The sequence below is a fragment of the Erythrolamprus reginae genome, chromosome 1 (assembly GCF_031021105.1).
Source record: "Erythrolamprus reginae isolate rEryReg1 chromosome 1, rEryReg1.hap1, whole genome shotgun sequence".
NCBI classification, from domain to species: Eukaryota; Metazoa; Chordata; class Lepidosauria; order Squamata; family Dipsadidae; genus Erythrolamprus; species Erythrolamprus reginae.
In genome coordinates this window covers 350,551,611-350,576,366 of record NC_091950.1, presented here as the reverse complement: position 1 = coordinate 350,576,366, position 24,756 = coordinate 350,551,611, and the positions used below count along the sequence as shown (strand labels likewise).

Genomic DNA, 24,756 nt, shown 5'->3' with positions numbered 1-24,756 from the left:
GCTTGTGACGCAAAAAGGTCCACCAGAGGGGTCCCGAAGCGTTGAATTATCTGATGAAAGACTCCGGGATCGAGCTTCCACTCTGCTGGGTCTAGAGTGGACCTGCTCAGCCAGTCGGCTTGAACGTTGCTGGTCCCGGCAATGTGTTCCGCCGACAGAGAAGCTAAGCGGGACTCGGCCCAGGTGAAAAGGGCCGCTGACTCGACCATCAGACGGAGAGATTTCGTTCCCCCTTGATGGTTGACGTGGGCCCTGGTGGCCACATTGTCGGTTAAGACCAACACATGCTTGCCTTGAATCCAAGGGGAAAAGGCCTGAAGAGCCAGAAAAACTGCTTTGAGCTCCAAATAGTTTATGTTGATCGGGCTCAGATCCTCCGGAGACCAAAGTCCCTGGGCCATATGCAGTCCCATGTGGGCCCCCCAGCCCGACAGACTGGCATCTGTTGTGAGGATTAAGCGGTCCCGGTTGCAGAAGAGTGACCCCTTGTGCAAGGCTGGGGAAGTCCACCATCGCAACGACACTTTGACATCTGAAGGGAGCCGCACTAACCTTTGTGAATGACTCAATTTGGCCTTCTGCCATGGAAGAAGGAACCATTGCAGTGCCCTGAGATGATGACGAGCCCAAGGCACTATGCCGATAGTCGAGACCAGGGTCCCCAGCACCTTGGAAAGGAACGCGAGCGACACCCGATGTTGGCGCTGAAGCTGCAAGATTAGTTGACGAATGTTTGCCATCCTTTCTGGGGATAAGGTCACAGTCCCTGTGGAAGTATCTATTATGGACCCCAGGTGTAACAGTCTGACTGTTGGAGAAAGATGACTTTTTTCCTCGTTGATCGTGAACCCGTGGGATTCCAACGTCTGTCTCGTGACTACCAAATCGGCCAGCGCACTCTGAGAGGAGCTGGACAGGACAATAAGATCGTCCAGGTATGCTAGGATTCGAATTCCCTGGGACCTGATATGGGCAGTCAATACGTCGAGCAGCTTTGTAAAGGTGCGAGGGGCCGAAGAGAGGCCGAACGGCATTGCCCTGTATTGGTAGTGGGAGCCCTCTAGGTAGAATCGGAGAAACCTCCGATGAGCCGGTAGGATTGGGACATGCAAGTAAGCCTCTTTTAAGTCTATTGATGTCAATATGTCCTGTCGTCGGATAGCAGCCAAGATGGTCGAAAGAGAATGCATCCGGAATCGTCGATACTTGATGTAAGTATTGAGGTTTTTCAAATTGAGGATCATTCGGACCCCTCCCGATGACTTTGGTACAAGGAAGACCCTTGAATAAAAGCCGGTACCTATCTCTTGCCTGGGCACTTCTTCTATTGCCCGTATCTCCAAGAGATGGGCTATCTCCTTTGAAAGTTGTAACCTTTTCTGGGGGTCCCTCTGAACTGGGCACTGAACATAACGGTATGGTGGGGGCTGGAGGAACTCCAAGTGCAAGCCCTGGGAGACAGTTGCTAACGCCCACCTGTCGGAAGACGTAGTCCGCCAGGAGGCCTCGAAAAACTGGAGCTTGCCTCCCAGGTGTTGATGGACAGAGTCACTTAGGGCGCTTGAAGCCCCTCTGGTTTCCACGAAAGGGCCGCCTCGCCTGTTGATACCCTCTCTGGCGATCCTGGAAGGGCGCTCTATCACCCCGGAACGTGTTAGAACTATACTGGGGCTGGGAATAGGGTCTAGCATTCTAACCCGCTGGAGCAGAAGAGTCCCACCGAAAGGAAGGCCTGCGTTGGTAGGGGATATAACGACGCTCCTGGCGCCTGTAAGCTCTGGGGAGGGACTTCTTCTTGTCCTTGTCTTCCACAAGGACGGGATCTAACGCTTCCCCAAAAAGCTTTTCCCCTTGAAAGGGCGCCGAGGCCAAGTTCCATTTCGACTTTAGGTCTGCTGGCCAGCTTCTCAGCCAGAGGAGGCGCCTTGATGCCAAAGTGGCCGCCATACTCCTTGCCGAAAATTTGGCAGCATGCAGAGTGGCGTCTGCAGAAAACTCCGCTGCCGCCAACAGCTTTCCCAAATCCTGTCTCAGGCGGCTTTCATCCGGTCCCAGCCGGGCCTGCATCTCCTGCAGCCATACTATAGATGCCCTGGTGAAAAAGGAAGCAGCCACCGCTGCTCGAAATCCCCAGCTCGCCATCTGGTGCGTTTTCCGTATCAACACCTCTGCCTTTCTATCCTCAGGCTTCAAGCTATCGCCTGTCTCAGAGGGTACGAAGGACTTGGAAATCAGCTGCATGACAGGCTGATCTATAGGAGGGAATTCCAATAATTTCTCCACCTCCTCATCACAAGTGTAGAACCTTCTTTCCACTGCAGAGGGCCCCTGCGCTGCAGCTGGGTGTTGCCAGGGTCTTTTCACACTTTGCACAATAATATCAGAGGATGGAATGTGCTCTGACTCAGGTTGGGGTTCCTTGAATAGGACTGTAGCTGGTTTGGTCCCATCCGAAGTGTCTGATTTTGCAGGACCTGGTAAGTCTACAGTTAGCTTGGCCTTACGAAGCAAGACCCTGAACGTTGAAGCTTTAAAAAGTCCAGCAGCCACAGGCTGTTCTGGCGGTGTCTCATCGTCAGACAGTTCATAGTCTTTGTCAGGTTCCTCCAAAGGGTTTGCTTCCTCAGCCCAGGACCCCATACCTGAGGGGGGCGGTGCACACCACAGGTTCTTTTGCACTGGACGGGGTTGCTGTGTGACTTGTTGCACCCCCGCTGCCATCCCCTGAGAGTAGGCATTGTTAATCAAATCCTGCACTGATGGGGACATCTGATGCCAGGAATCAGGTTGTGTTCGCAACCCTGCTGCTGTGGGTGTGAAAGTAGCAGATGGCCCCTGGCAGCTCCTCACTGAATGTGATGCAGAGCCTGGCCTAGGCCCACTGTGGCCTGGAGATGGTAGAACCGGATTAATGGTAAATTGTCTATCAGGAGACCAGTCCTTTTCAGAGAAGGATTCAGCAGGCCTCATAGTAGGTAAAGGAGACACACTTTCTCTGGCCATAGTTAAATGAGAAGGCACAGAGGACACTGCTGGGACATGAAGAGCAGCTTCAAGTCTCTGCTCTAAGGCCTTGATACGCCTCTCTGCTTCTTTAAATGATGAAGAAGAGGCCTGAGATGTCCTAGACTTGTCCTTGGACTTAGAAGTTTTGGCCTTCTCTTTGGGGACCACCGAGGGAGAGGTCACCTTATCAGGTGTAGCGTGACCTTCCATAGTACTCACTAGAGCTGCTCACAACACCACAGACTTCAAAAAGCACTGCTCCTCGACACTCGCTTCTCTCTCAGAGCAATAAAATGGCGATCGGGAGCTTTGCAGGCACTGCACATGCGCAGAACTGCCTGTCTTGTTCATTCGCGCCTAATAAAAAGGCGGAGAGGAACCTCACAGCCTCTGGCCACAACAAAAAGCGCGGGCATTTTTGTCTATTTTTGACAGCCCAAAATGGCGGCGCTATGAGGCAAACGCGATCCCTGCCTCTGCCGAGGAGCCGAAGCCACGAAGGCAGCCACTCGCAAAAGCCGAAAAGAGACTTCAAAACGCTGCCGGCAGCAAGAAAAACGGCGGCTTTAGTAACAACGCGGCGGCGGCGGCTTTAATCCCGGCCGCCGAACAGCTGAGAGGCGCTGGCACGCCGCCAAACCGCTTTTTCTTGAAGAATAAGGCCAGGGATCGACTTTCCGAAGCTGCGCAGTGGGGGGGGCGGACCCCCCCACCTTCAGCTCGCAGCCGGGTCTGACCACGGAGGACAGGGACCCTGGGCTGTGGTGCTCCTCGATCAGGGTGGTACCCGCTGAGGGAAGGGGCCCCCGAGGAGATAACGCTGGGGGTGGTGCCCACGGAGGGCAGAGACCCCTTGAAAACGTCTTCACACCTGCAGTGAAACAAAAGAAGAAAAAATTAACGGTACCACTTTAATAAATATAAACATTTTAAACATTTTAAACAGTAAAAACACAGAGTACATAAAACTACAGTCTCTACACTTAGACTGAGTTTTTAAAACTGGCTCATGGGGGCTGCTAAGGGGGCGGTGCCAGTTAATTAATTATTTAAATTAACTCAGTCTCTACCAATAGGATTGGTTTACAACCCATGATGGACTCTCCTTCCAGAGTCAATGGAGAATTAAGAATGCACAAAAACCATGCAAGAACAAAATGTGCTTTTCTGTGGTTTTCAGGGAACTGTAGATGCCATAGAAGAGCATGTTCTGAAGCCACTTCAAGGATGGAGGCCTCATGTAACCTGGAACATCTCCAGGTAGACAACAGATGACTGTCAATACAAAAACAAGCTTGTGGGCCTTGGAGAATTTATTTATTTATTTATTTGATTTGTATGCCGTCCCTCTCCATGGACTCAGGGCAGCTCACAACATGTCAATAAAACAATATACAAATTTCAGTTGGATCCAATTAATATAGACCAGTGTTTCCCAACCTTGGCAACTTGAAGATATTTGGACTTCAACTCCCAGAAGAACCGTTGTACCTACCTGAACGGTCTTCTCGATGCTCTGGAAGGAGAGTCCAGGATGGGTTAACCCTCAATGCTATTGGTAGAGACTGAGTTATAAATTAATAAATTAACATGTTAATTAGGCACCGCCCCTTGCCTGCCCCCAAGGGCTCAGTTTCAAAAAACGAAGTCATTATAATTCAACACAATTTTATTGAACCCATATCAACACAACCAACTAAAAGCTGTAAACCCAATCCCTTGAATCAAACGATTACTTGGGCGGGTCTGGACTCTCCTTCCAGAGCATCGAGAAGACCGTTCAGGTAGGTACAACGGTTCTTCTCCACTGCTTCTGGAAGGAGAGTCCAGGATGGGATATACCCCAGTTCTAGTCCAAGGGTGGGAGAGTGCAGATTCATGGATCAACAGTAGAAGAACAAACCCTCTGCAAAACCCTCCTCCCAAACGAAGCCTCAGCTGAGGCGTACATGTCCAGTTTATAATGCCGGATAAACGTAGAAGGAGCAGTCCACGTTGCTGCCCGGCATATGTCCTCGGCCGAAGCCTGCGTCCTCCAGGCTGCTGATGTGGCCGCGCTGCGAGTGGAATGAGCAGTAATCCCCTGAGGGAGAATGTGAGGTGTAGTTCCGTAAGCCTCAGCAATACACTCGCGGATCCAACGGCTGATTGACCTGGGAGAGACCCCAAGCCCCGATCTAGTCTGTGAGAAAGAGATGAACAACCTTTCAGACCTTCTAAAGGACTCTGTCCTTCTAATATATATTTTGACTGCTCTCCTGACATCCAGCTTGTGCCACCGGAGTTCTAACTGATGGTGTCCATGAGTACAAAAATCAGGTAACACTATCTCTTGTTTCCTGTGAAACAGGGAATTGATTTTAGGTATAAAAGTTGGATCTAACCTTAAAACCAGTCTGTCAGGGTAAAATATACAAAGATCTGGACGTATGGAGAGGGCTGAAATGTCCGAAACCCTTCTGGCTGACGTAATCGCGACCAAGAAGGCCGTTTTAATAGTAAGGAGCCTAAGTGCTATGGACCGTAGTGGTTCAAATGGCGGACCGGTCAATGCCTTTAGCACCAGTGACAGGTCCCATGACGGGAAGCGATGAATTGGTGGGGGATTAGTATTCGCAGCACCTTTAAGAAAATCCTTTATCCAAGGATGGAAGGATAGAGACCTAAACTCTCCTGTTCTAATAACAGTTGACAGAGCTGCGACCTGCCTCCTGAGGGTATTTGGAGCTAAACCTCGCTTCAAACCTGCCTGGAGGAACCCCAATACCTGTAACACTGAAGCTGACGCCAAGTCCATGTTGTTCTCCTGACAGAATTTACAGAAGGCCGACCAGGTGGCCTGGTATATTCTTGAGGTGGATGGCCTCCTAGCTGCCTGCATTGTTGAAATAATGTCATCAGGCAAGTTATGTTCTCTCAATCTGCCCCGCTCAATCTCCAGACGGTCAACTGGAACCACTGGGGATCTGGGTGTTGGACTGATCCTTGGCTGAGGGATATTTTCGTGTCCGGAATCCTCCATGGCGGGGAGACTGAGAGGGACACTAGGTCCGAAAACCATGGTCTGCGAGGCCAGTACGGGGCCACCAGAATCACTTCTGCCTTCTCCTGCAAAATCTTGTCGACTACTTTTTGCAGAATCTTTGTCGGCGGGTAGGCATAGAGGAGACCTTGTGGCCAACTGGAAATTAAGGCATCGACCCCCTCCGCTTCGTGCGAGGGGTAGCGGGTATAATATCTGGGGAGTTGCGCATTGTTGTGCGTTGCGAACATGTCCACCAGAGGCGTGCCGAAGCGCTCCGTGATCATCCGGAATAGTTGCGAGTCCAGCTTCCATTCCGTCGGGTCGAGCGTGGTTCTGCTCAGCCAATCGGCCTGAGTGTTGTCCACTCCTGCGATATGCTCTGCTGATAACGATTGCAGATTCCTCTCGGCCCAGGTGAAGAGGGCTGAAGCCTCCTGCATGAGGCGTCGTGACCTGGTACCCCCCTGGTGGTTGAGGTAGGCCTTGGTCGCGACATTGTCCGTCAAGACTAATACATGCTTGTTCTGTACTAGAAGGGTGAAGTGTTGGAGTGCCAGAAAGACTGCCCTTAGCTCTAACAGATTGATGTTCACCGGGTTGAGGTCCTCCGTGGACCAGAGTCCCTGGGCGCATTGTTGACCGATATGCGCTCCCCAACCCGACAAGCTGGCATCCGTCGTCAGTGTGAGTAGGTCGTGAGTGCGAAACGACAGCCCTCGGTACAAGGCTGGGGAGGCCCACCATGCCAGGGATTCTTTCACATCCCTCGGCAGGCGGACTCGCACATTGGAATGACTTGTCCTGACCTTCTGTGCCGGGAGAAGAAACCATTGAAGGCTTCGGATGTGGTGTCTGGCCCATGGAATGATCCCTATACATGAGACCAGAGTTCCCAGAACTTTGGACAAGAAGGCCATGGACGACTTCCTGTCCTTCTGAAGGGAAGAAATGAGAGAAATGATGTTCTTCCGCCTGTCTCGGGAAAGATACACCATACATGAGGTCGTGTCTATGATTGCGCCCAGATGTAGGAGCGTGGTAGATGGAATCAACTGGCTCTTGGGCACATTGATAGTAAAGCCGTGCTCCGTCAAGGTGCTCATCGTCAGGGCGAGATCTCGCTGGGCCTGGGCCTGAGATTTGGACAGGATCACAATATCGTCCAAATAGGCCATCAGGCGCACCGATTGTGCACGTAGGCTCGCCGTGAGGACGTCCAACAGTTTGGTGAAGGTTCTTGGCGCCGATGAAAGGCCGAATGGCATGGCCTTGTACTGATAATGGACGCCTTCGACGCAGAAACGCAGGAACCTTCGGTGAGGTGGGTAAATTGGTACATGTAGGTACGCCTCCTTCAGGTCCAGTGATGTTAAAAGGTCCTGGGGGCGAACTGCCGCTAGGATGGTTTGCAACGAGTGCATCCTGAATTTCCTGTACAGAATGTACAGATTTAACTGCTTCAAATTCAGGATCAAACGGCAACCTCCCGACGACTTTGGAACTGTGAAGATCATGGAATAGAAACCGGTCCCCCTGGCGTGCTGTGGAACCGGCTCTATAGCGTGAATATGCAACAGATGTTGTATTTCTTGAAACAGTTCCCTCTTTTTGGTCGTATTCCTTGGTGTCGGGCACTGGAGGAAACGGTTGGGTGGGGGCTGAAGGAACTCCAACCTTAGGCCTCCAGACACCGTGGCTATTGCCCACCTGTCCGAGGAAGTGGCACGCCAGCAGGCACTGTAGAGGCGAAGCTTCCCCCCTAGCGGTTGAGTGCTGTCGAAGTCATTTGGGGCGCTTGAAGCCTCTCTGACTTGTACCTCTAAAAGGGCGTCGAGCCTGCTGATAGCCTCTGGTTCTATCCTGGAAGCCGGCCCGGTCATTCCGAAAGGATGAGGCTTGGTTGAAACGACCCTGAGAATAGGGCCTTTGGTTCTGACCTGTGCCGGAAGAGTTGTCCCAGCGAAAGGACTGCCTCCTGTTGTAAGGCGTAGACCTCCTATCCTGCCGTCTGTTGGACCTGGGCAGGACCTTCCGTTTGTCCTTATCCTCGACAAGGACCTTATCGAGAACTTCTCCAAACAGATCAGCTCCGCGGAAGGGAGAGGAAGCCAGGCGCCACTTCGACTTGGTGTCGGCTGGCCAGCTTCTAAGCCACAATAAGCGCCTTGAGGACAAGTTGGTGGACATCCCCCTTGCCGAAAATTTGGCAGAGTGGAGAGTGGCATCCGCCGAGAACTCCGCTGCGGCTAACAATTTACTTAAGTCCTGTCTCATCCTGCCATCTTCCGGTCCAAGGCGGGACATCATGTCCTCAATCCAAACGATGGACGCTCGATTGAAAAAAGAAGCAGCGGCCGCTGCACGAAAGGCCCAGCCGGACATGGAGTGTGATTTTCTTATAAGGATCTCTGCCTTCCTGTCCTCCGGCTTCAAATTGTCCCCCGATTCCGCTGGAACCATGGCATTTGACACCAGATTTACCACTGGATGATCAATTGGGGGAAACTGAAGAAGATTCTCAACCTCTTCATCAAATGAATACAGCTTGCGCTCCAGCATTGATGGGCCTTGAGCTGCAGCTGGGTGTTGCCATGGCCTCTTTGCATTTTGAATAAAAATATCTGATGCCGGAATATGGTCTGTTTCAGGCTGAGGTTCTTTGAGCAATGTAGTAGATCTGGGAGTGTCTGCGGGCTTTGCAATGCCCGGCAGGTCCACTGCTTGTTTGGCCTTGTGTAACAGTGTGCGAAACAAGGCAGGTTTAAAGATCCCTGGGACAGATGGCTGCTCAGGTAAAGCCTCATCGTCTGAGAAGTCGTAGTCCTTTTCACTACCTTCATGCCAAGATGGTTCCTCTGAGAACCCCACACCTGAAAGGGGCGGTGCAGACCATAAATTCCGTCTTTGTGGTTGAAGTGGCTGTTGGTTGCACTGTTGCACCCCCGTTGCTATGCCCTGTGAATAGACATTGTTGATCATCTCTTGAACAGCTGGCGAGAGACTCTGCCAGGTGTCATGTTGGTCTCTGAGTCCAGCAGCAGTAGGGGTGAATGAAGCTGAAGGCCCTGCCTTGGCCTGGGGTGAAAACCCCCACAAGGGCCTGGAAGTGGTTGCAGAGCCAGGTCTACTCTGAATAGGCTGAGGCTGTGGATCAGCCTGGCGATCTGGGGACCAATCTCTCCCTGGTAGAAAACCCCCTGGGGCCATTGAGCTAGGAGTCAAGGGTCGTGGAAAATGACCCACAGCCGGAGAAGGCCCAACATTCGAGGGGGGAGCCTGGAGAACTGTCTCCAATCGTTGCTCTAGGGCCAAGATGCGCTTCTCCGCCTCCCTGAGGGCTGAGGGAGAGGGGCCCTGTGAAGACTTGGGTTTAGATCTCCCCTTGTCTTTAATCTTGGGAGCGGGAGTCGAGGGGGCAGCTTGCTCACCACCAACATTTGACTGATCCATTGTAGTCACAAGATGACAAGCTTCACAAGAAGAAGAAAAACCGTTGTATACGTAGCCACCCACGAAGGCTGCCTGCGATGTGACAGCGGTGAAAACGAGGGAGAAAATGGCCGCCGCCGTTGACGAGGGACTCTGCCCGTCGCCCCACCCCTTCAGGCGAACCTTCGCGCCTTTTTTTACTCTCCGTTCCAACGTAAGAGGGGGGGGTTTTCCCGCTCAAATTTGAGCCCAAAATGGCGGTCGCGGTAGAATAGGGCGGTAATGCACCGTCGCCCGTGCTCGCGCAACCCTGCCGGCTGTCAGGAAAACCTGAGGTCCCCGAGCCGTAGCCTGGCCAGCCGCTTTTAATTGCCTCTTTCCCCGAAGAGGAACTGCCGCTCATCAGCTGGGAGTCGGCTCCCAAGCGCGCAAGCGCGCGAAGATCCAAAGCCGGTAAAAACCTCAGCGGCGGCGGCATTAGCGGCGGCGGCGGCTTTGTATTCCTTTCGCCGCCGAACATATGGTGAGCGGCTGTCACACAGCCGAGCCGCATTGCCTCGGACTCCTGGTCTCTCTCTGATTTCTTTTCTTCCTGGGGAGAGCGATCTCTCTGGGTAACTCCCCATCAGCCGCCCAGTGGGGGGGGCGGACCCCCCCACCTTCGGCTGCAGCCGGGTCTGGCCGCGGAGGCCAGTGACCCATGGCTGAACCCCCTTCGCAAAACTGTACCCGCTGAGGGAAGAGGTTTCCCGGGGGAAACGATGGGGGTTGTGCCCACGGAGGGCAGAAACCCCATTCTTCTTGTCAAGACGTTCCTGAAAAACAAGAAACAGAAAATAAAACAGATTAGTCAACAACAACACATTTTATTCACTTTTTTTAAAACTAAATTATTTCACTACAGTAAACTCATGTGTCTCTCCAACGACTGAGTTTTTGAAACTGAGCCCTTGGGGGCAGGCAAGGGGCGGTGCCTAATTAACATGTTAATTTATTAATTTATAACTCAGTCTCTACCAATAGCATTGAGGGTTAACCCATCCTGGACTCTCCTTCCAGAAGCAGTGGAGAATTCCCCAGCCAGCATTTTCTGGCTGGGGAATTCTGGGAGTTGAAGTCTAAATATCTTCAAGTTAAGGTTGGGAAACACAGATATAGGCAATTAACTAAAAACTTTTTATAAAAATTATAACATTATAGTTATATAAAAACTAAGTATCACAATCATTCATTCAATACAACCAAACATATTAAACATTCAATGGCCAGAGGCTGGGGTCTAATGACCCCAAGCCTAGCGGCATAAATAAGGTTTTAAGTTCTTTCAAAAGGCGAGGAGGGTTGGGGTAGTGCAAATCTCTGAGGGGAGCTGATTCCAGAAGGCCGGGGACCCCTAGGCCCCGCCAAGCAACATTGTCTAGCTGACGGGACCTGGAGAAGGCCGACTCTGTGGGACTTAATTGGACGCTGGGATTCATGTGGCAGAAGGCGGTCCCGCAGATAATCTGATCCAATGCCATGGAGGTCCTAGCCAACACTTTGAATGGTAGAAGGCAGCCTTTTTAAGTTGCTGGTGCTAGGGCTGAAATTTAGACACCTGCGTTTACTTTAGGCAAGCTGCAGGCTGCCACCACGTGTCACTGTTTAAAGGGAGACAGAGAATTGTTTTTCTTTTGCTTGGGTATGTGTGCGCGCAACATGACAGTAGCTTCACTTAGGCATTTTCCTAATTTTTGACATGTCAAGAAGCCCAAAACATTCAGTGCCTAGCAAATGGCACAAATAAACAGACTCTTCTGAGGCAGATTTATAAGCTTGTGCATATTTATAAAAGAACAACCCACCTATTCCTAATTGATGGATTTAAATTCGTTCATATCAAAAAATGAAGGAACGAAGGAAACCAAGATATGATTTTATCATGAAATAATAATCACTGTAAGAAAAAGTCCCTCTGATGAATACTTACAGAATCAATAAGCTTAAGGCAGTTATTGTTTTAGAGACATATTTTCCTTGAATGTACACGAGATAATAGTGGCCTATTCTGAGATAATTCAGAAACACATTTAAAAAACAAGCAGACCACTGAAGCTATGGAAAAGTTAAGAAATTAGCAATATTTAAAATATGAAAATTCATATCCAGTCTTTTTCTGATGTAAATTATGCATATTCATACATCATTAATTAAGACATTTAATTAGGAAACAGGTTAGTTGCCTGATAAACTGGCTTTCAATGGCTATTTTTGGATATATTTTAATTTTGTAGGATTTAGGATTTATCTTTAATTAGAATGCTCTGCATTTTGCATACAACAAATACCTAATCTAGTACCACAGTAGCTGAATCATTACCTAGGGTATAGTTTTAAATTTCAAAAACCTGTTTTAAGGGCAATGTCTAAGTATATTCCTGTACAGAATTATTTTTGTTTTGGCCTTAGAAAGTCTTAATCCCATCTCTTAGGTAGTGTTAAATTAAGCAATTTAATGTTTTAAAGGAGAAAGCAAAGTCAATGGGGAAACCAGATTCAATTAACAACCATATTACTAATTTAACAATTGTAGTGATTTATTTATCAACTGTGGCACAAAAGGTTGTAAAATGGGGTGAAGTTCACTTCACAAATATTTTAGTTAGCAACATAAATTTTGGGCTCAATTCTGGTTCTAAGTCAAGGACTACTTGTATAGAAAGTACCAAAGCATGGGAAAAGTTTAATGCATTAAAATAAATCCCCATATAAAATTTTATTGGAGTTGGTCTAACATAAAGTTAGAAAACAGCTACAACTCAAATAGCATTCATATACGACTTTTATATAATTTTGGAGAATTGCTTTAAGAAATTTACATAATAAATAAAATAATTTAATATTCATTTTAGTTTTTCTTTAAATTCTATCAAAAAAGGGTACCGTTAATGAAATAAAATTTAGATCATGTCACTCCGCCACACAGACTTGAAAGGCTCCCATCTGACAGGGGGCAGTGTTTTAACTGTGCCTTAGGCTTTCCTGGATGTCTGACATGGATTTTAAGAGCTCTATGCACACAGTTCAATATCAAGATCAATGTTTATTTGTTCTTTAGGAATAACAGAAGAATCTTGGTTTGGGGGATCAACACATCTGTTAATCATTAGATTAATAAGAACAGAGGGATCCTTGTAATAAAATGCTGCAAATTTAGTCTTTCAAATGATATAAAAGTTCATACTCAATATTTCTATAGTCACATGAATTATCATCCAGGGTTCTTTGAATGGCCCTGCATGGCAGGCATTCTCTCCTGAAAACAGTTAACTTTTTTCTCAATTAATATTCTTTCTTCCTATTCGCTGCCCTGCGTCCTTCGGGATTGGGCGGCATAGAAGTTGAAACAAACAAGCAAACAAACGAACATTCTTGCTTTAGTTACTTGGTTTATTCCATTTTTGGCCACAGCATCACTGTATTTCCTGTGGTTATAGACTGAGAAACACATATGAGTCCTTCGGGATTGGGTGACATTGAAGTAAAATTAATAAATAAATTTAGATGTGGGGGACATTCCAGTTTGAAAACAGTTAGTATATCTTGTTTTTTGGGGGAAGGGATGAATCATTAGCAATTAGGAATATTAATTATTAATTGTAATCTAGCAGTCCCTTTAAAGTTACACCTAATTGTCAGCGACACCTAAATAATTTTCAGCAGTATGTCTGCATCTCATTCATTTATTTAAAATGGAATCTTTTGTTTTTCTCAGCAAATATTCATAGGCTGTTATTCAGGAATAAATCATTGTTAATTGGTTAGGAAAACTTAATGAATTTTTCACAAGTAAATTATTTCTGGAAAAGGCTCTTTTTGTCTTCTTATCAGGAAAGTGTAAGAACACGTCAAATAGATTTTGCAAATACTCATATTTGTTAACATAAATTTATTTAATAATATCCTTTTTTTTTACTGCCCAGTGAAACTAACATATTAAATTATCTTTTGGGCAGCCATTATATCCAATGTAATATTAAACTATATAGAAGCTTGTCCAATAAAATACTGTAGATTACTGTTGTCAGCAAATCGTGATATAACTGGAATCTAGAAAAATCATATACAGGAAAGTGTAATTATTGTAGGATTCTTGATTTAAAGTTTAGTCAGTTAAAGATATATAAAATGAAAAGTTGCTTCCACATTTTCTTCCTCAGCCTGAAATGTGCAGAGGCAATTAACAATTCCCTTGCTTCTTCCAGTTTGCTGTGGGAGAAAATGCAGAACCCGTCTTACAAATCGGTCTTTTGAAAATCAAAGGGAAACTGAATTTGTCTGTGTGAGCACTAGATGAGATTGTAATTTAATGGAATTTTTAGGAAAGGTTTGGGGCCCTGCTTCTCTGACAGCTGCAGGATAGAAGATTCAGGGTGGCCCGATTACTTTCCTTCTGAGGTTCTTCCTTTCCTTTAATTGGCACCTCATTAGAAATTAATGGAAACGACATACACTGTTCTTTCTGCTCTAGGCACAGCACAGTACAAAAAGAACCATCACAATTCATAACACATTCAATTTATACAGCAATGGCTCTTAAGAATTATTTATGAGATGTGAATTTCTTGTCAGCAGTTAATAACCCATACTGAACAGTAGAAAAATGTCAGTATACACAAGGAATTCTTTCTTGAAGAAAGGCACTCTGAATTTGTATTTCAAGGATCTTTGTGCTGATTCTTTAGTAAAATATTTGGAATATCCTCTTTCCCAGTCCTACAATCCTCTTAAATGCTCATAATGTAATAGAATAACAATGTTGCTGATATTCAGGTACCTTAAATACTTCATAACAATGAAAACTGTTTTGAAAGCGAAGTAATCCTGCACCGTTATCATTGCAGCATTATTATTACAGCAGCAATAATTTAACTAAAATTTCATGCTTTAGATATTCTCAGCAAAGAACAGTATATGAATAATTATGAAGCATCCTTGACTAGAGGCAGAAACGGATGATTTAAACTCTGATTCTTTCCTGCTCTGCCCCCTTATCCTACAAATACTGCCTGGTGACAAAGGGGAGATGTAAATTAATTTCAATGTTAGAAGAATTCAGTAGAATGCTAGGTAAGACATTGCCCCAAATGCTTCATGTCTACAAGAGACCCTTTTGATAATGGGATTTAAAAAAATATTCAATGTAATTATATACTATTAGTTGTATGCCGCCCCTCTCCAAAGACTCGGGGCGGCTCACAACAGCAATAAAAACAATATAACAGTGGAACAAATCTAATATTAAAAACATATAAAACCCTATCATTACTTAAAAACCAAACAGCAACATTCATACCAAACATAAAACAAAGTATAAAAAATAGCCTGGGGGAAAAGTGTCTCAACTCCCCCATGCCTGGCGGTATAAGTGAGTCTTAAGTAGTTTACGAAAGACAGGAAGGGTGGGGGCAGTTCTAATCTCCGGGGGGAGTTGGTTCCAGAGGGCTGGGGCCGCCACAGAGAATAGAGAATATTAGACTTTCCATACAATAACATTGGATATGTGGAAAAAACAGAGAATTATAGAGAATACAGTGATACCTCGTCTTACGTACTTAATTGATTCCGGGACGAGGTTTATAAGGTGAAAAGTTTGTAAGACGAAACAATGTTTCCCATAGGAATCAATGGAAAAGCGATTAATGCATGCAAGCCCAAAACACACCCCTTTTGCCAGCCGAAGCACCCGTTTTTGTGCTGCTGGGATTCTCCTGAGGCTCCCCTCCATGGGAAACCCCACCTTTAGACTTCCGTGTTTTTGTGACGCTGCAGAGGAATCCCAGCAGAGGAATCCCAGCAGCGCAAAAATGGGTGCTTCGCTGGCAATGGAAGTCTGGTTTTCAGTGAGGGGAGCCTTCAGCGAAATTGCAGCATCGCAAAAGCACGGAAGTCTGGAGGTGGTGTTTTCCATGGAGGGGATCCTCAGGGAAATCCCAGCAGCGCAAAAAGGAGTGCTTTGCTGGCAACCGAAGTCGGAAGGCGGGTCATCCCAGTGGCGGAGGCTTGGGTTTGTAAGGTGAAAATAGTTTGGAAGAAGAGGCAAAAAAATCTTAAACCCCGGGTTTGTATCTCGAAAAGTTTGTATGATGAGGGGTTTGTAAGACGAGGTATCACTGTATTTTGATTGCTCCTAGCATTTACTGAAATTCATTTTTGTAATTCGATGTTTCAAGTTCTAATCTTTAGAATATAAAAATTAAATTCCAATATCTTCAAATATTTGAAGATAAATAAAAATGATATCTTAATTATGCATAGGTTACATACTTGTTTGGATTGCAATTATGTTATAAAACTAGTAACATCCTCCAGATTTTACTTCACATATGGTTATTTAGGAAAAGTCTCGCACAAATTATAAAAAAGTGCAAGTAAATTAAAACTATAGCAGTTCTCATTATCAGTTTTAGTGCCTATAAAGCCAGTGTCAATATCCAGTTTGTCTACACTAAGTTTGGAGCATACTGGTAGAAAGCTACATTATCATATAATAGTCTGGGTATGCCCCATAAATTTAGATTACCTTTGATACATGAGACATGTAATATGATGAATGGATGAATGAAGTAGAGTAGATTCTAAAATCTGTACTTATTTATTAACAAAAACATACAGCTGCCTATCTCATGAGAAGTGACTCTGGGTGTGTACAGTTATCAATAAAAATAACATAACAGGCATCTAAAATATATACAAATCATAGTTAAAAATGGAGATAGAGATAGATAGATAGATAGATAGATAGATAGATAGAGAGAGAGAGAGAGAGAGAGAGAGAGAGAGAGAGAGGACATCCATCTCAATAGAGGAGCCATCTATTTTTTTTCTCTTTTTCCTTGGACAACAAGGTCTGGTAGCATAACCAAATCTTGAGGGACTTTTAGAACATCAAAATTGATGGAGCTGGCCTAATTTTGGGGGGAGTGTTTCATAAAGCAGGCCCCAGGGCAGAGAAGACATACTGCCTGGGACCCCCTCAAACATAGGCTTCTGGTAAGGAAGGAAGGAGGGAAGAAGGAGGGAAGGAGGAAGGGAGAGACAGAGAGAGAGAGAGGGAGGGAGAGAGAGAGAGAGAGAGGGAGGGAGGGAGGGAGGGAGGGAGAGAGAGAGAGAGAGAGAGAGAGAGAGAGAGAGAGAGAGAGAGAGAGAGAGATTGAATTCCAGAAGTCCCAACCAACAGATACTACTATTTTAAAAATGGAGACAATAAATATTCATTACTTCAATGTACATGGCTTCACCAATTATTAAGTAATTGTCTATCAAGGAATTAAGAAGAAAATGCAAAGTAAAAAAATGCAGATAAACCTCATTTTGCATTTTTTCTTATTACAACATTATGTTATTAGGGATTAGCTTGATATTTTAGCATGTTGTCCTACTTAGAGAATAGAGCCAGCTATTTGTTACTACTCCTGAAGGAATTTTGTCATATAAAAACTGAAATAAAACCTAAAGGGAAAAGAGTACATCTGCACAAATGCTAACTACTGTTTTACTGTACAAATTGAAAACAATACATAAATAGAACCAAGATACTTTCATTATGAAATAACTGAGGTGTTTTAAGATTTTCAGTTAAGACATCCGGTTAGAAACTAGGAGACCATGAGTTCTAGTCTCTGTTTGAGGCACAAAGCCAGCTGGGTAAGCTTGAGCCAGTTGCTGGCTTAAGAAGATAAAGGCAAGCCTCTTCTGAAAGCCTTGCCAAGAAAATTGCAGCAATTTGTCCAGGAAATAAAAACTGACTTAAAAGCACTAAATAAACAAATAAAATTAGCCATTTAGGTGAATGTGACAACCATTACTGGAGTCAAAATATGTTGTTACAAATTGGGAAAACAATTACTAATATCCTTAGAAGGGGGGGGGGGGGAGCCAGAGTGATAAAACACACATTTTGGAATAGTATGTTTCTAGAGTTACTGGGTATTTTTTGACATTTGAAATGTCTGCTTTCCAATTGACAGAGCAATAGTTCAGAATTAACTAGAAACAAAATTCCAGTCTCCACTTAAATCGAGATTTGCACTATTTACATGGGAAAAAATCCTCATTTTATCTCTCATAGCTACTGTAAAAGAACTTGTGTTCTGCAAGAGATAAAAAAATGTATTCTAAAGCAGGTGAGTAGCATTTCAAGCAGAAAAAACAGCAATGCCTATATTTGATTTATTTTAACTATAGGGCTGGACTTAAAAACCTGACATCACATTTGTATTAACTTATTTTAATATAATAAACATATTTGCTAATTTGTTAATCTTAATATTAAACAACATAAGTTAAAACTTATTAACTCTATGTACCAATTAGGAATGGGAAGATTTTGCCTCCAAATCCTTATGTAGCAGTATGTACATTTTTAAATATTTATAGTATTAAAATTACTCATTTTTCAGCAGACCTGACATGACTAGCATTTTCTAGTATTATCTCTAAATGCAACAACAGGCTTAGACAGAAATGCCAATCACCCCCTTAAGGAATGTATTTTTAAAAGAATGAATACATTAAATACAATAAAGTTGTAGGGGGTTGATACATTTTCTCATATGTATTCAAGAGACAGATGCCAGCTTTATTATCAAACATAAATATTAAGCACAACAGAAATATATTCAACCGCTATTACCATAGCACCATTGAAGCATGATATTGCACAGCTGAGGACCTCCCCCTAACAAAAAAGATCAGATGTGAAAATATTTGGATGCTATGATATTTAATAATTAAATTGGAGGAGGTTTTTTTTACAATTTTTAAAAATTTCAAAGTTGACTCGGCCTTCCATCCTTCGAGGTCAGTAAAATGAGGACCCAAATTGTTAGGGGCAATATGATGACTCTGTAAACCACTTAGAGAGGGCTGTAAAAGCAGTATATAGGTCTAAACGCTATTGGTATTTATAGAGGAATACATGGAAAAAGGTAGAGATCACAAATGCTACTCTTAAAAAGGGATGCCTCCTTTTTGTGGCAGAAATTTGGATCAGGAATATTCCTATTGGAAGAATGGGGCAGATTGGAATTCTTTCCAAATAACCCTACCCTAAAGTTCTCTTTTCATATATTACACACACACACACCCTATAACATTATACCATTTGAGAAAACCTTTCAACCAACATAGTACAGTAGTAGTCTCTGGAGACAGCCCCAGAGAAAAGCACTTGGAGAATACTGCCAGCTCTTCTCCAGCACCAATGCAGCTTTGCTGAGCAATTGGAGTCAACCAAGCAAACAAGCATTATTTTTTAACCTAATTGGGTTGTTTCAAAAGCTAAGTGCACTATTAATATTTTAATATTCAGAATATTTTCAAGCACAACTATATTCACCTTTCTTTTACTGAGACAAATTTTATGCCTAGAATGCCTCAGTGTCAGCAAGTGCCTTTCATCAAACTCTGACAAATGCACTAGTATAACAATAAATATCTCAGATAGTCATGTTTAAGCAGTTTTTTTAAACTGTCTAATTTGTATTTTACCGAGGAAATCCAAGAACAACATTTTAAACAGAGCCCTGTAAGTATAAATCTTAAGACAGATATGTAGTCAGCAGCTTATTTTCCCTTTCAGGTATGTAGATACATGTGACAACTTCTCAACCCTAGTATAGTCTGGTCATTTTGAATCTTGAACTTACAGAGTAGCATTACTGTACTAATAGATATTATGTTTCATCAATAAATAATGGTGTTTAGTTTTAGTTCTATGAGAGATTATAACAACTTAGAGATGCAAGGTGAATAAATATAGGGAATTCAAATTGCTACCAAGTTAAGTTAATATAATGTTCCGATGACATGAATTACTCCTAGTTTCTTTTCATGATAATTCATTGTACTTGATCGTTCCCACTTCAGTGAAGAAGCGTGATGCCATGGAACACCTCACAGAGATCCTGTGATTTATGTCCTTCATGGAAAAGTAATTATGTCCTTCATGGAAAAGTAATTATAAGAAATCTTTAGATGGAGGCTCAGTTTGATACAGTGGAACTTTTATATGTACGATGACCCTCTGGGTTGGACATAAACTTTTTAAAACTATACAAAAGGCTTATGGAAGAGCTTAGGAGAATACATGCTTCGTATTTACAAAATTCAAGATTTAATATCTAGAATGGCTGAAAATGTCTGTCTAGAACCCCTGGAAGATGTTAGAATAATGATCTAGAATAGATGGAAAGAAGGATGGAAAAAAAGCAGCTTCATATGAGTGCTATATCTAATGACAGAATATTCAGAACTTTCACTCAAAGCAAGGTACTTCAATAGTTCGCTAAATCAAAATAGTGTAATATAAATCTATAATCTCCCTCTTTACATACAAAATATTATTACAATAATAATATCAATCTTTTTCAGATGAGCCGTGGTGCCACAGTAGTTAGAATGCAGTACTACATGCTACTTCTGCTGACTGCCAGCAGTTTGGCAGTTCGAATTTCACCAGCTCGTTGACTCAGACTTCCATCCTTCCAAGGATGAGGACCCAGATTTTTGGGAGCAATATGCTGGCTCTGTAACTGCTTAAAGAGAGCTGTAAAACACTGTGAAGCGGTATATAAGTCTAAGTGCTATTGCTATTTAATCTACTAAAGTTATTGTGCAGGTTTTGCTATTATTTTTTCCCCGCTACAATGTAGCTCATATTATTCCTTACTGGGTGGGACGTTAAAAGAAAACTTCATTCAATCCCATCTATCAGTTCTTACCACAGCGACATGATCCCAGCTCTTGTTGTACCAGCTCCAATTTTGTTTGGCACTGGAAACACCTGCGTCTGCTCTTCTGTTTGGAACGGCTGATTTCTTCAGGTCCATCGTGACCATCCTCCGATAACCGTGGCCGTTTCTCAGGAGAAGGCTCGCTCTCCACCTGTGACTCTATTAGTTTTGGGAAACATTTGGAATGCAGCATTAGTGGGAGTTCTACTTTAGCCACAGTTGTCGTTAATTAATGCGTGCAACTTAAAAAATGCAAATAGTATTCTCCTTTCTATTTGGGTTTGCATGCACTTTTTGAAACATAAAAACAGAAGAAAACTTTGTAGCAAAACAAATTAGCTACTGACTTGATTATGACACATAGAGAAATGCATTAATCTAACAACTACAGCCTTTGTTTATAGATTCTCACATACAATCTCATCTCCACTGTCCCCATGCAAACCAATGTTGCATTTGATGAGAAACAATTTGACACAAATTTAGCCATTTCCTGCCTAAGCAGGAGAACAATTTTTAAGGTACAGTGCATTGGTGTAGCTCCAATAACCAAAACTATATGAAAGCACCCTACTGTGCTTTCTCCCTTCGAGGATAACAATCTAAATGTAAATGCTTATACAAAGGCATGAAAAGCCAAACACAACACCTAACATCTACATACTGTTATTTATCTAAAAGGCACAAAGGATCTCCTTACAACTTGTCATCAATGACCATGTGTTTTAAAAAATGTGGACTAAGAAAATAAACAGGAAAACACATTTCGTTTTTTGACTAAAAGATGATTAGCCTGTAGATAATCAGAATACAAGAAAGTATTTTCAAACTTACTACTACTACTACTCCCCCGTCTCTCTCTCTCTCACACACACACACACCCATACATCTTGCTATTTGTACTATATTAAGTGAAATAAGTTAGAAACACCCCAAATCAGTATGTAGTAAAATTACATGAACATTTGTTAATACACAACACTGTTAGAGAAAAAGGTGGATAAAATAATAGTTTTAATACTTGCCCCAACTTATGGTCTTATTAATAGATAAAGAAATTCTGATTAAGCAGGCTACATCGAAAACAGTGTCCCGTATTATAGAAGTTAAATAAACTTCAGATCACATTGTAAGTAGATAGTTATTGATTTATAAAGTTATAAAAAGTTCAGAAATTTTCTCCCAATACTGTAATTTTTATGGCACCAGCATAATATAATGTATCGCATATTGAAAGGTTTTATTTTTCTAACTTGGCAACAACAAATTACTTAGTGAACTATCAATAACATTATTCATCTAATTCCAACCAAAAACCTAAACATTAAATTTGTACAGAAGCTTATTTGCAATTTTGGGGTAAATACTTTTGCAGATCTTCATTGTTTATTCTATTAAACTGGATTTGATTAGAGAAAGTAATAGACTCTAAGGAATCCCATGAATAACATTTTTTCATGATGTAACAGATTCTATTTCACCAGTCTTTTTTGTTTTAAAAGAAATCCATCCATCCAACCTCTTGCATAAAGTTTAGAAGACAGTAACTAGGTTCCATTCATGATTAAGAACTTTGTTTATATATACACGCAAAAATATGTAGTGAACAAACTGTTTCATTTTACTGATGGCTGTTCCAAGTCAGAACTGCAACATGTAATCATAGAAATTTCCTATAATATGGCCCTATTAATGTACTGTATTTCATTTTTTAAAAAACAGAAAGGAAGACTTCCAGTTTAGGTGAAGTTGAGGATGACATGAAACCTTTCCTTTCTTCTGGTTTCATTAAAACAATAAAAATAAAAATTAAGAGAGCTTTTATAATTAGACAAAACTTAAAATTACATAAATACACATACATAGATTTTTATGATATACAGTCATACCTCGTCTTACGAACCTAATTGGTTCCAGGGGGAGGTTCGTAAGATGAAAGGTTCGTAAGACGAAACATTGTTTCCCATAAGAAACAATGTAAAGTCAATTAATCCGTGCAACCAAACCCCCCCCCCGGCAAAAAACCGCTGTCGCCCGGCTGTCACCTTTTAAAACAGCCTGGGAGCTTCTCAGCGACCTCCTGAATGCCGAACGCCAAACCCGAACTTCCGGGTTCGGCATTCGGGAGGCCGCCGAGAAGCCCCCAGGCTGTTTTAAAAGATGACAGCCGGGCGGCGGGGCTTCCCAGCAGCATCCGAACGCCGAATGCAGAAGTTCGGGTTTGACGTTCGGCTTCGGGAGGCTGCTGGGAAGCCGCCCGGCTGTTTTAAAAGGTCACAGCCGGGCTGGGGGGCTTCCCAGCAGCCTCCCGAACCCCCAAACTTTTGCCGAACTTCCGGGTTTGGGGTTCGGGAGGCTGCTGGGAAGCCCCCCAGCCCGGCTGTGACCTTTTAAAACAGCCGGGGGGCTTCCCAGCAGCCTCCTGAAGCCGAACGCCAAAACCGAACTTCCGCGTTCGGAGGCTGCTGGGAAGCCCCCCGGCTGTTTTAAAAGGTCACAGCCGGGCTGGGGGGCTTCCCAGCAGCCTCCCAAACCCCGAACCCGGAAGTTCGGCAAAAGTTCAGGGTTCAGGAGGCTGCTGGGAAACCCCCCAGCCCGGCTGTCACCTTTTAAAACAGCCGGGCGGCTTCCCAGCAGCCTCCCGAAGCCGAACGCCAAACCCGAACTTCCGCATTCGGAGGCTGCTGGGAAGCCACCCGGATGTCACCTTTTAAAACAGCCGGGCGGCTTCCCAGCAGCCTCCCGAAGCCGAACGCCAAACCCGAACTTCCATGTTCGGCTTCGGGAGGCTGCTGGGAAGCCGCCCGGCTGTTTTAAAAGGTCACAGCCGGGCTGGGGGGCTTCCCAGCAGCCTCCCGAACCCCAAACTTTTGCCGAACTTCCGGGTTCGGGGTTCGGGAGGCTGCTGGGAAGCTCCCCAGCCCGGCTGTCACCTTTTAAAACAGCTGGGCGGCTTCCCAGCAGCCTCCCAAAGCCGAATGCCAAACCCGAACTTCCGGGTTCGGCATTTGGAGGCTGCTGGGAAGCCCTGCCGCCCGGCTGTCACCTTTTAAAACAGCCGGGGGGCTTCCCAGCAGCCTCCCAAACGCCGAACCCGGAAGTTCGGGTTTGGCGTTCGTAACACAAAAAAAGTTCGTAAGAAGAGGCAATTTTTTTCTGAACCCCGGGTTCGTATCTCGAGTTGTTCGTAAGACGGGTTTGTATCTTGAGGTACCACTGTACTGTATTTTTCAGAGTATAAGATGCACACACCCCTTAAAAGTGGGAGAAAATTTGGATGCGTCTTATTGACCGAATACAGGCATTTTTGGCCTCCCAACCCCCCCCCCCCCCCCGTGTCCTCTTGTTGCCAAAAATGGGCCTGTTTTCGCAAAAACAGAACATGCAGAGGATTTGGGAGGCCTGCAGAATGCTCCTAGGGGCTGGGAGGGCAAAAACGGGACTCATGGGAGGCTCAAGAGGCCAAAAACGGGGCTGTTTGTCTCAAAAACGAGTCAATTTTTCATAAAAATGGGATGCACAGAGAGTTTGGGAGGCTTGCAGAGTGCTCCTGGGGGGGGGCGGGGGGCAAAATCTAAACATTCAGAGCCCCAAAACTATTTTTTTTATTGTTGTCCTCTTCGAAATCTAGGTGCATCTTATACTCCAGTGTGTCTTATAGTATGAAAAATATAGTAACTTCTTCAACAAAAATTTCCTCTTTTGTTATCCAATGCCTTGGTACATTTCTATCTGGAAAGTATCAGATATAAAATGTTTCTAGAATCTTGCAGTCAGTTTAATCTTGGACATGACAGTATTTGAGGCATATCACAAGATATTTTTTATTATAAAAGACATATAGCCTGAGAGATTGACATTTCTTAATGCAATTGACTGGGCAAACATCAGTAAGGGCAGTAACTAATGAACCTTTCATGAACATCACAGCCACAGTTCTTTAGCTATTTCTAAAAAAGGAATTTTAGTCATCAAAATTAAACAATCGTGAATTTTATGTAGCAAGTACAGATTGCAAAAGAAAGATGCTGATGGTAATTAAAGAAGCTAGAATTCAGAAGCAAAAAGTAGTTATAGTTTGATCTACTGGCAGCTCCAGAATAATAGGGTATAGTCAAAAACAAAATACACCTTGTTTTGCAATCACAATTGGGACCTGCAAATCAATTACCAAGTGATATGGTTGCTAAATGGAAAAAAAATCACATGACCATGAATGTTTTACAATTTTATTTCAGCTTTTTCACCCTTCTCTCCCACCCTTTGGAATGTTCATTCCAGAGCTGTGATAAATAGCAAGAGAATTAAGTTTGTGTTAATTGAAAATAGAATAGAATAGAATAGAATGGAATAGAATAACTTTATTGTCATTTTGAACGTACTTATCGGCATACATTAAAATGAAATTTCGTTGCATAGTTTTCAAAGGGTTACCACCTCCAATATACACTACATAATCATCACAGAATAAATACAAAATTATGCACATACCCATATATGTTGCTCCATTGCACTCATTTC

At 43.8% G+C, this 24,756-nt stretch overlaps 2 protein-coding genes across 2 annotated transcripts in view; both read right to left on the bottom strand.

Annotated features, from left to right (window-relative positions):
- The window catches only part of ZFAND3 (zinc finger AN1-type containing 3), a 126,695-nt gene that overhangs the window by 14,105 nt on the left and 87,834 nt on the right, over window positions 1-24,756 (bottom strand). The window contains exon 6 of the mRNA XM_070734264.1: window positions 20,224-20,394. Within this exon, the coding sequence (XP_070590365.1) occupies window positions 20,224-20,394 (171 nt within the window). The remainder of the gene's footprint in view (window positions 1-20,223; window positions 20,395-24,756) is intronic.
- Window positions 4,802-7,016, bottom strand: LOC139157461 (uncharacterized). Its single transcript, XM_070734256.1, has 2 exons — window positions 5,774-7,016; window positions 4,802-5,188 (listed from the first exon to the last, which is right to left on the bottom strand). The coding sequence occupies exons 1-2, from the start codon at window positions 6,908-6,910 to the stop codon at window positions 4,883-4,885; spliced, it is 1,443 nt and encodes a 480-aa protein (XP_070590357.1). The 5' UTR covers window positions 6,911-7,016; the 3' UTR covers window positions 4,802-4,882.

Bases quoted from the DNA above. Each gene is read 5' to 3' on its own strand.
- LOC139157461 (XM_070734256.1), bottom strand. From the start codon at position 6,910: ATGTATAGGGATCATTCCATGGGCCAGACACCACATCCGAAGCCTTCA. The intron at 5,189-5,773 runs GTATTGGGGTTC...TCTTTCTCACAG, and splicing joins CGTCAGCTTCAGTGTTACAG to ACTAGATCGGGGCTTGGGGT.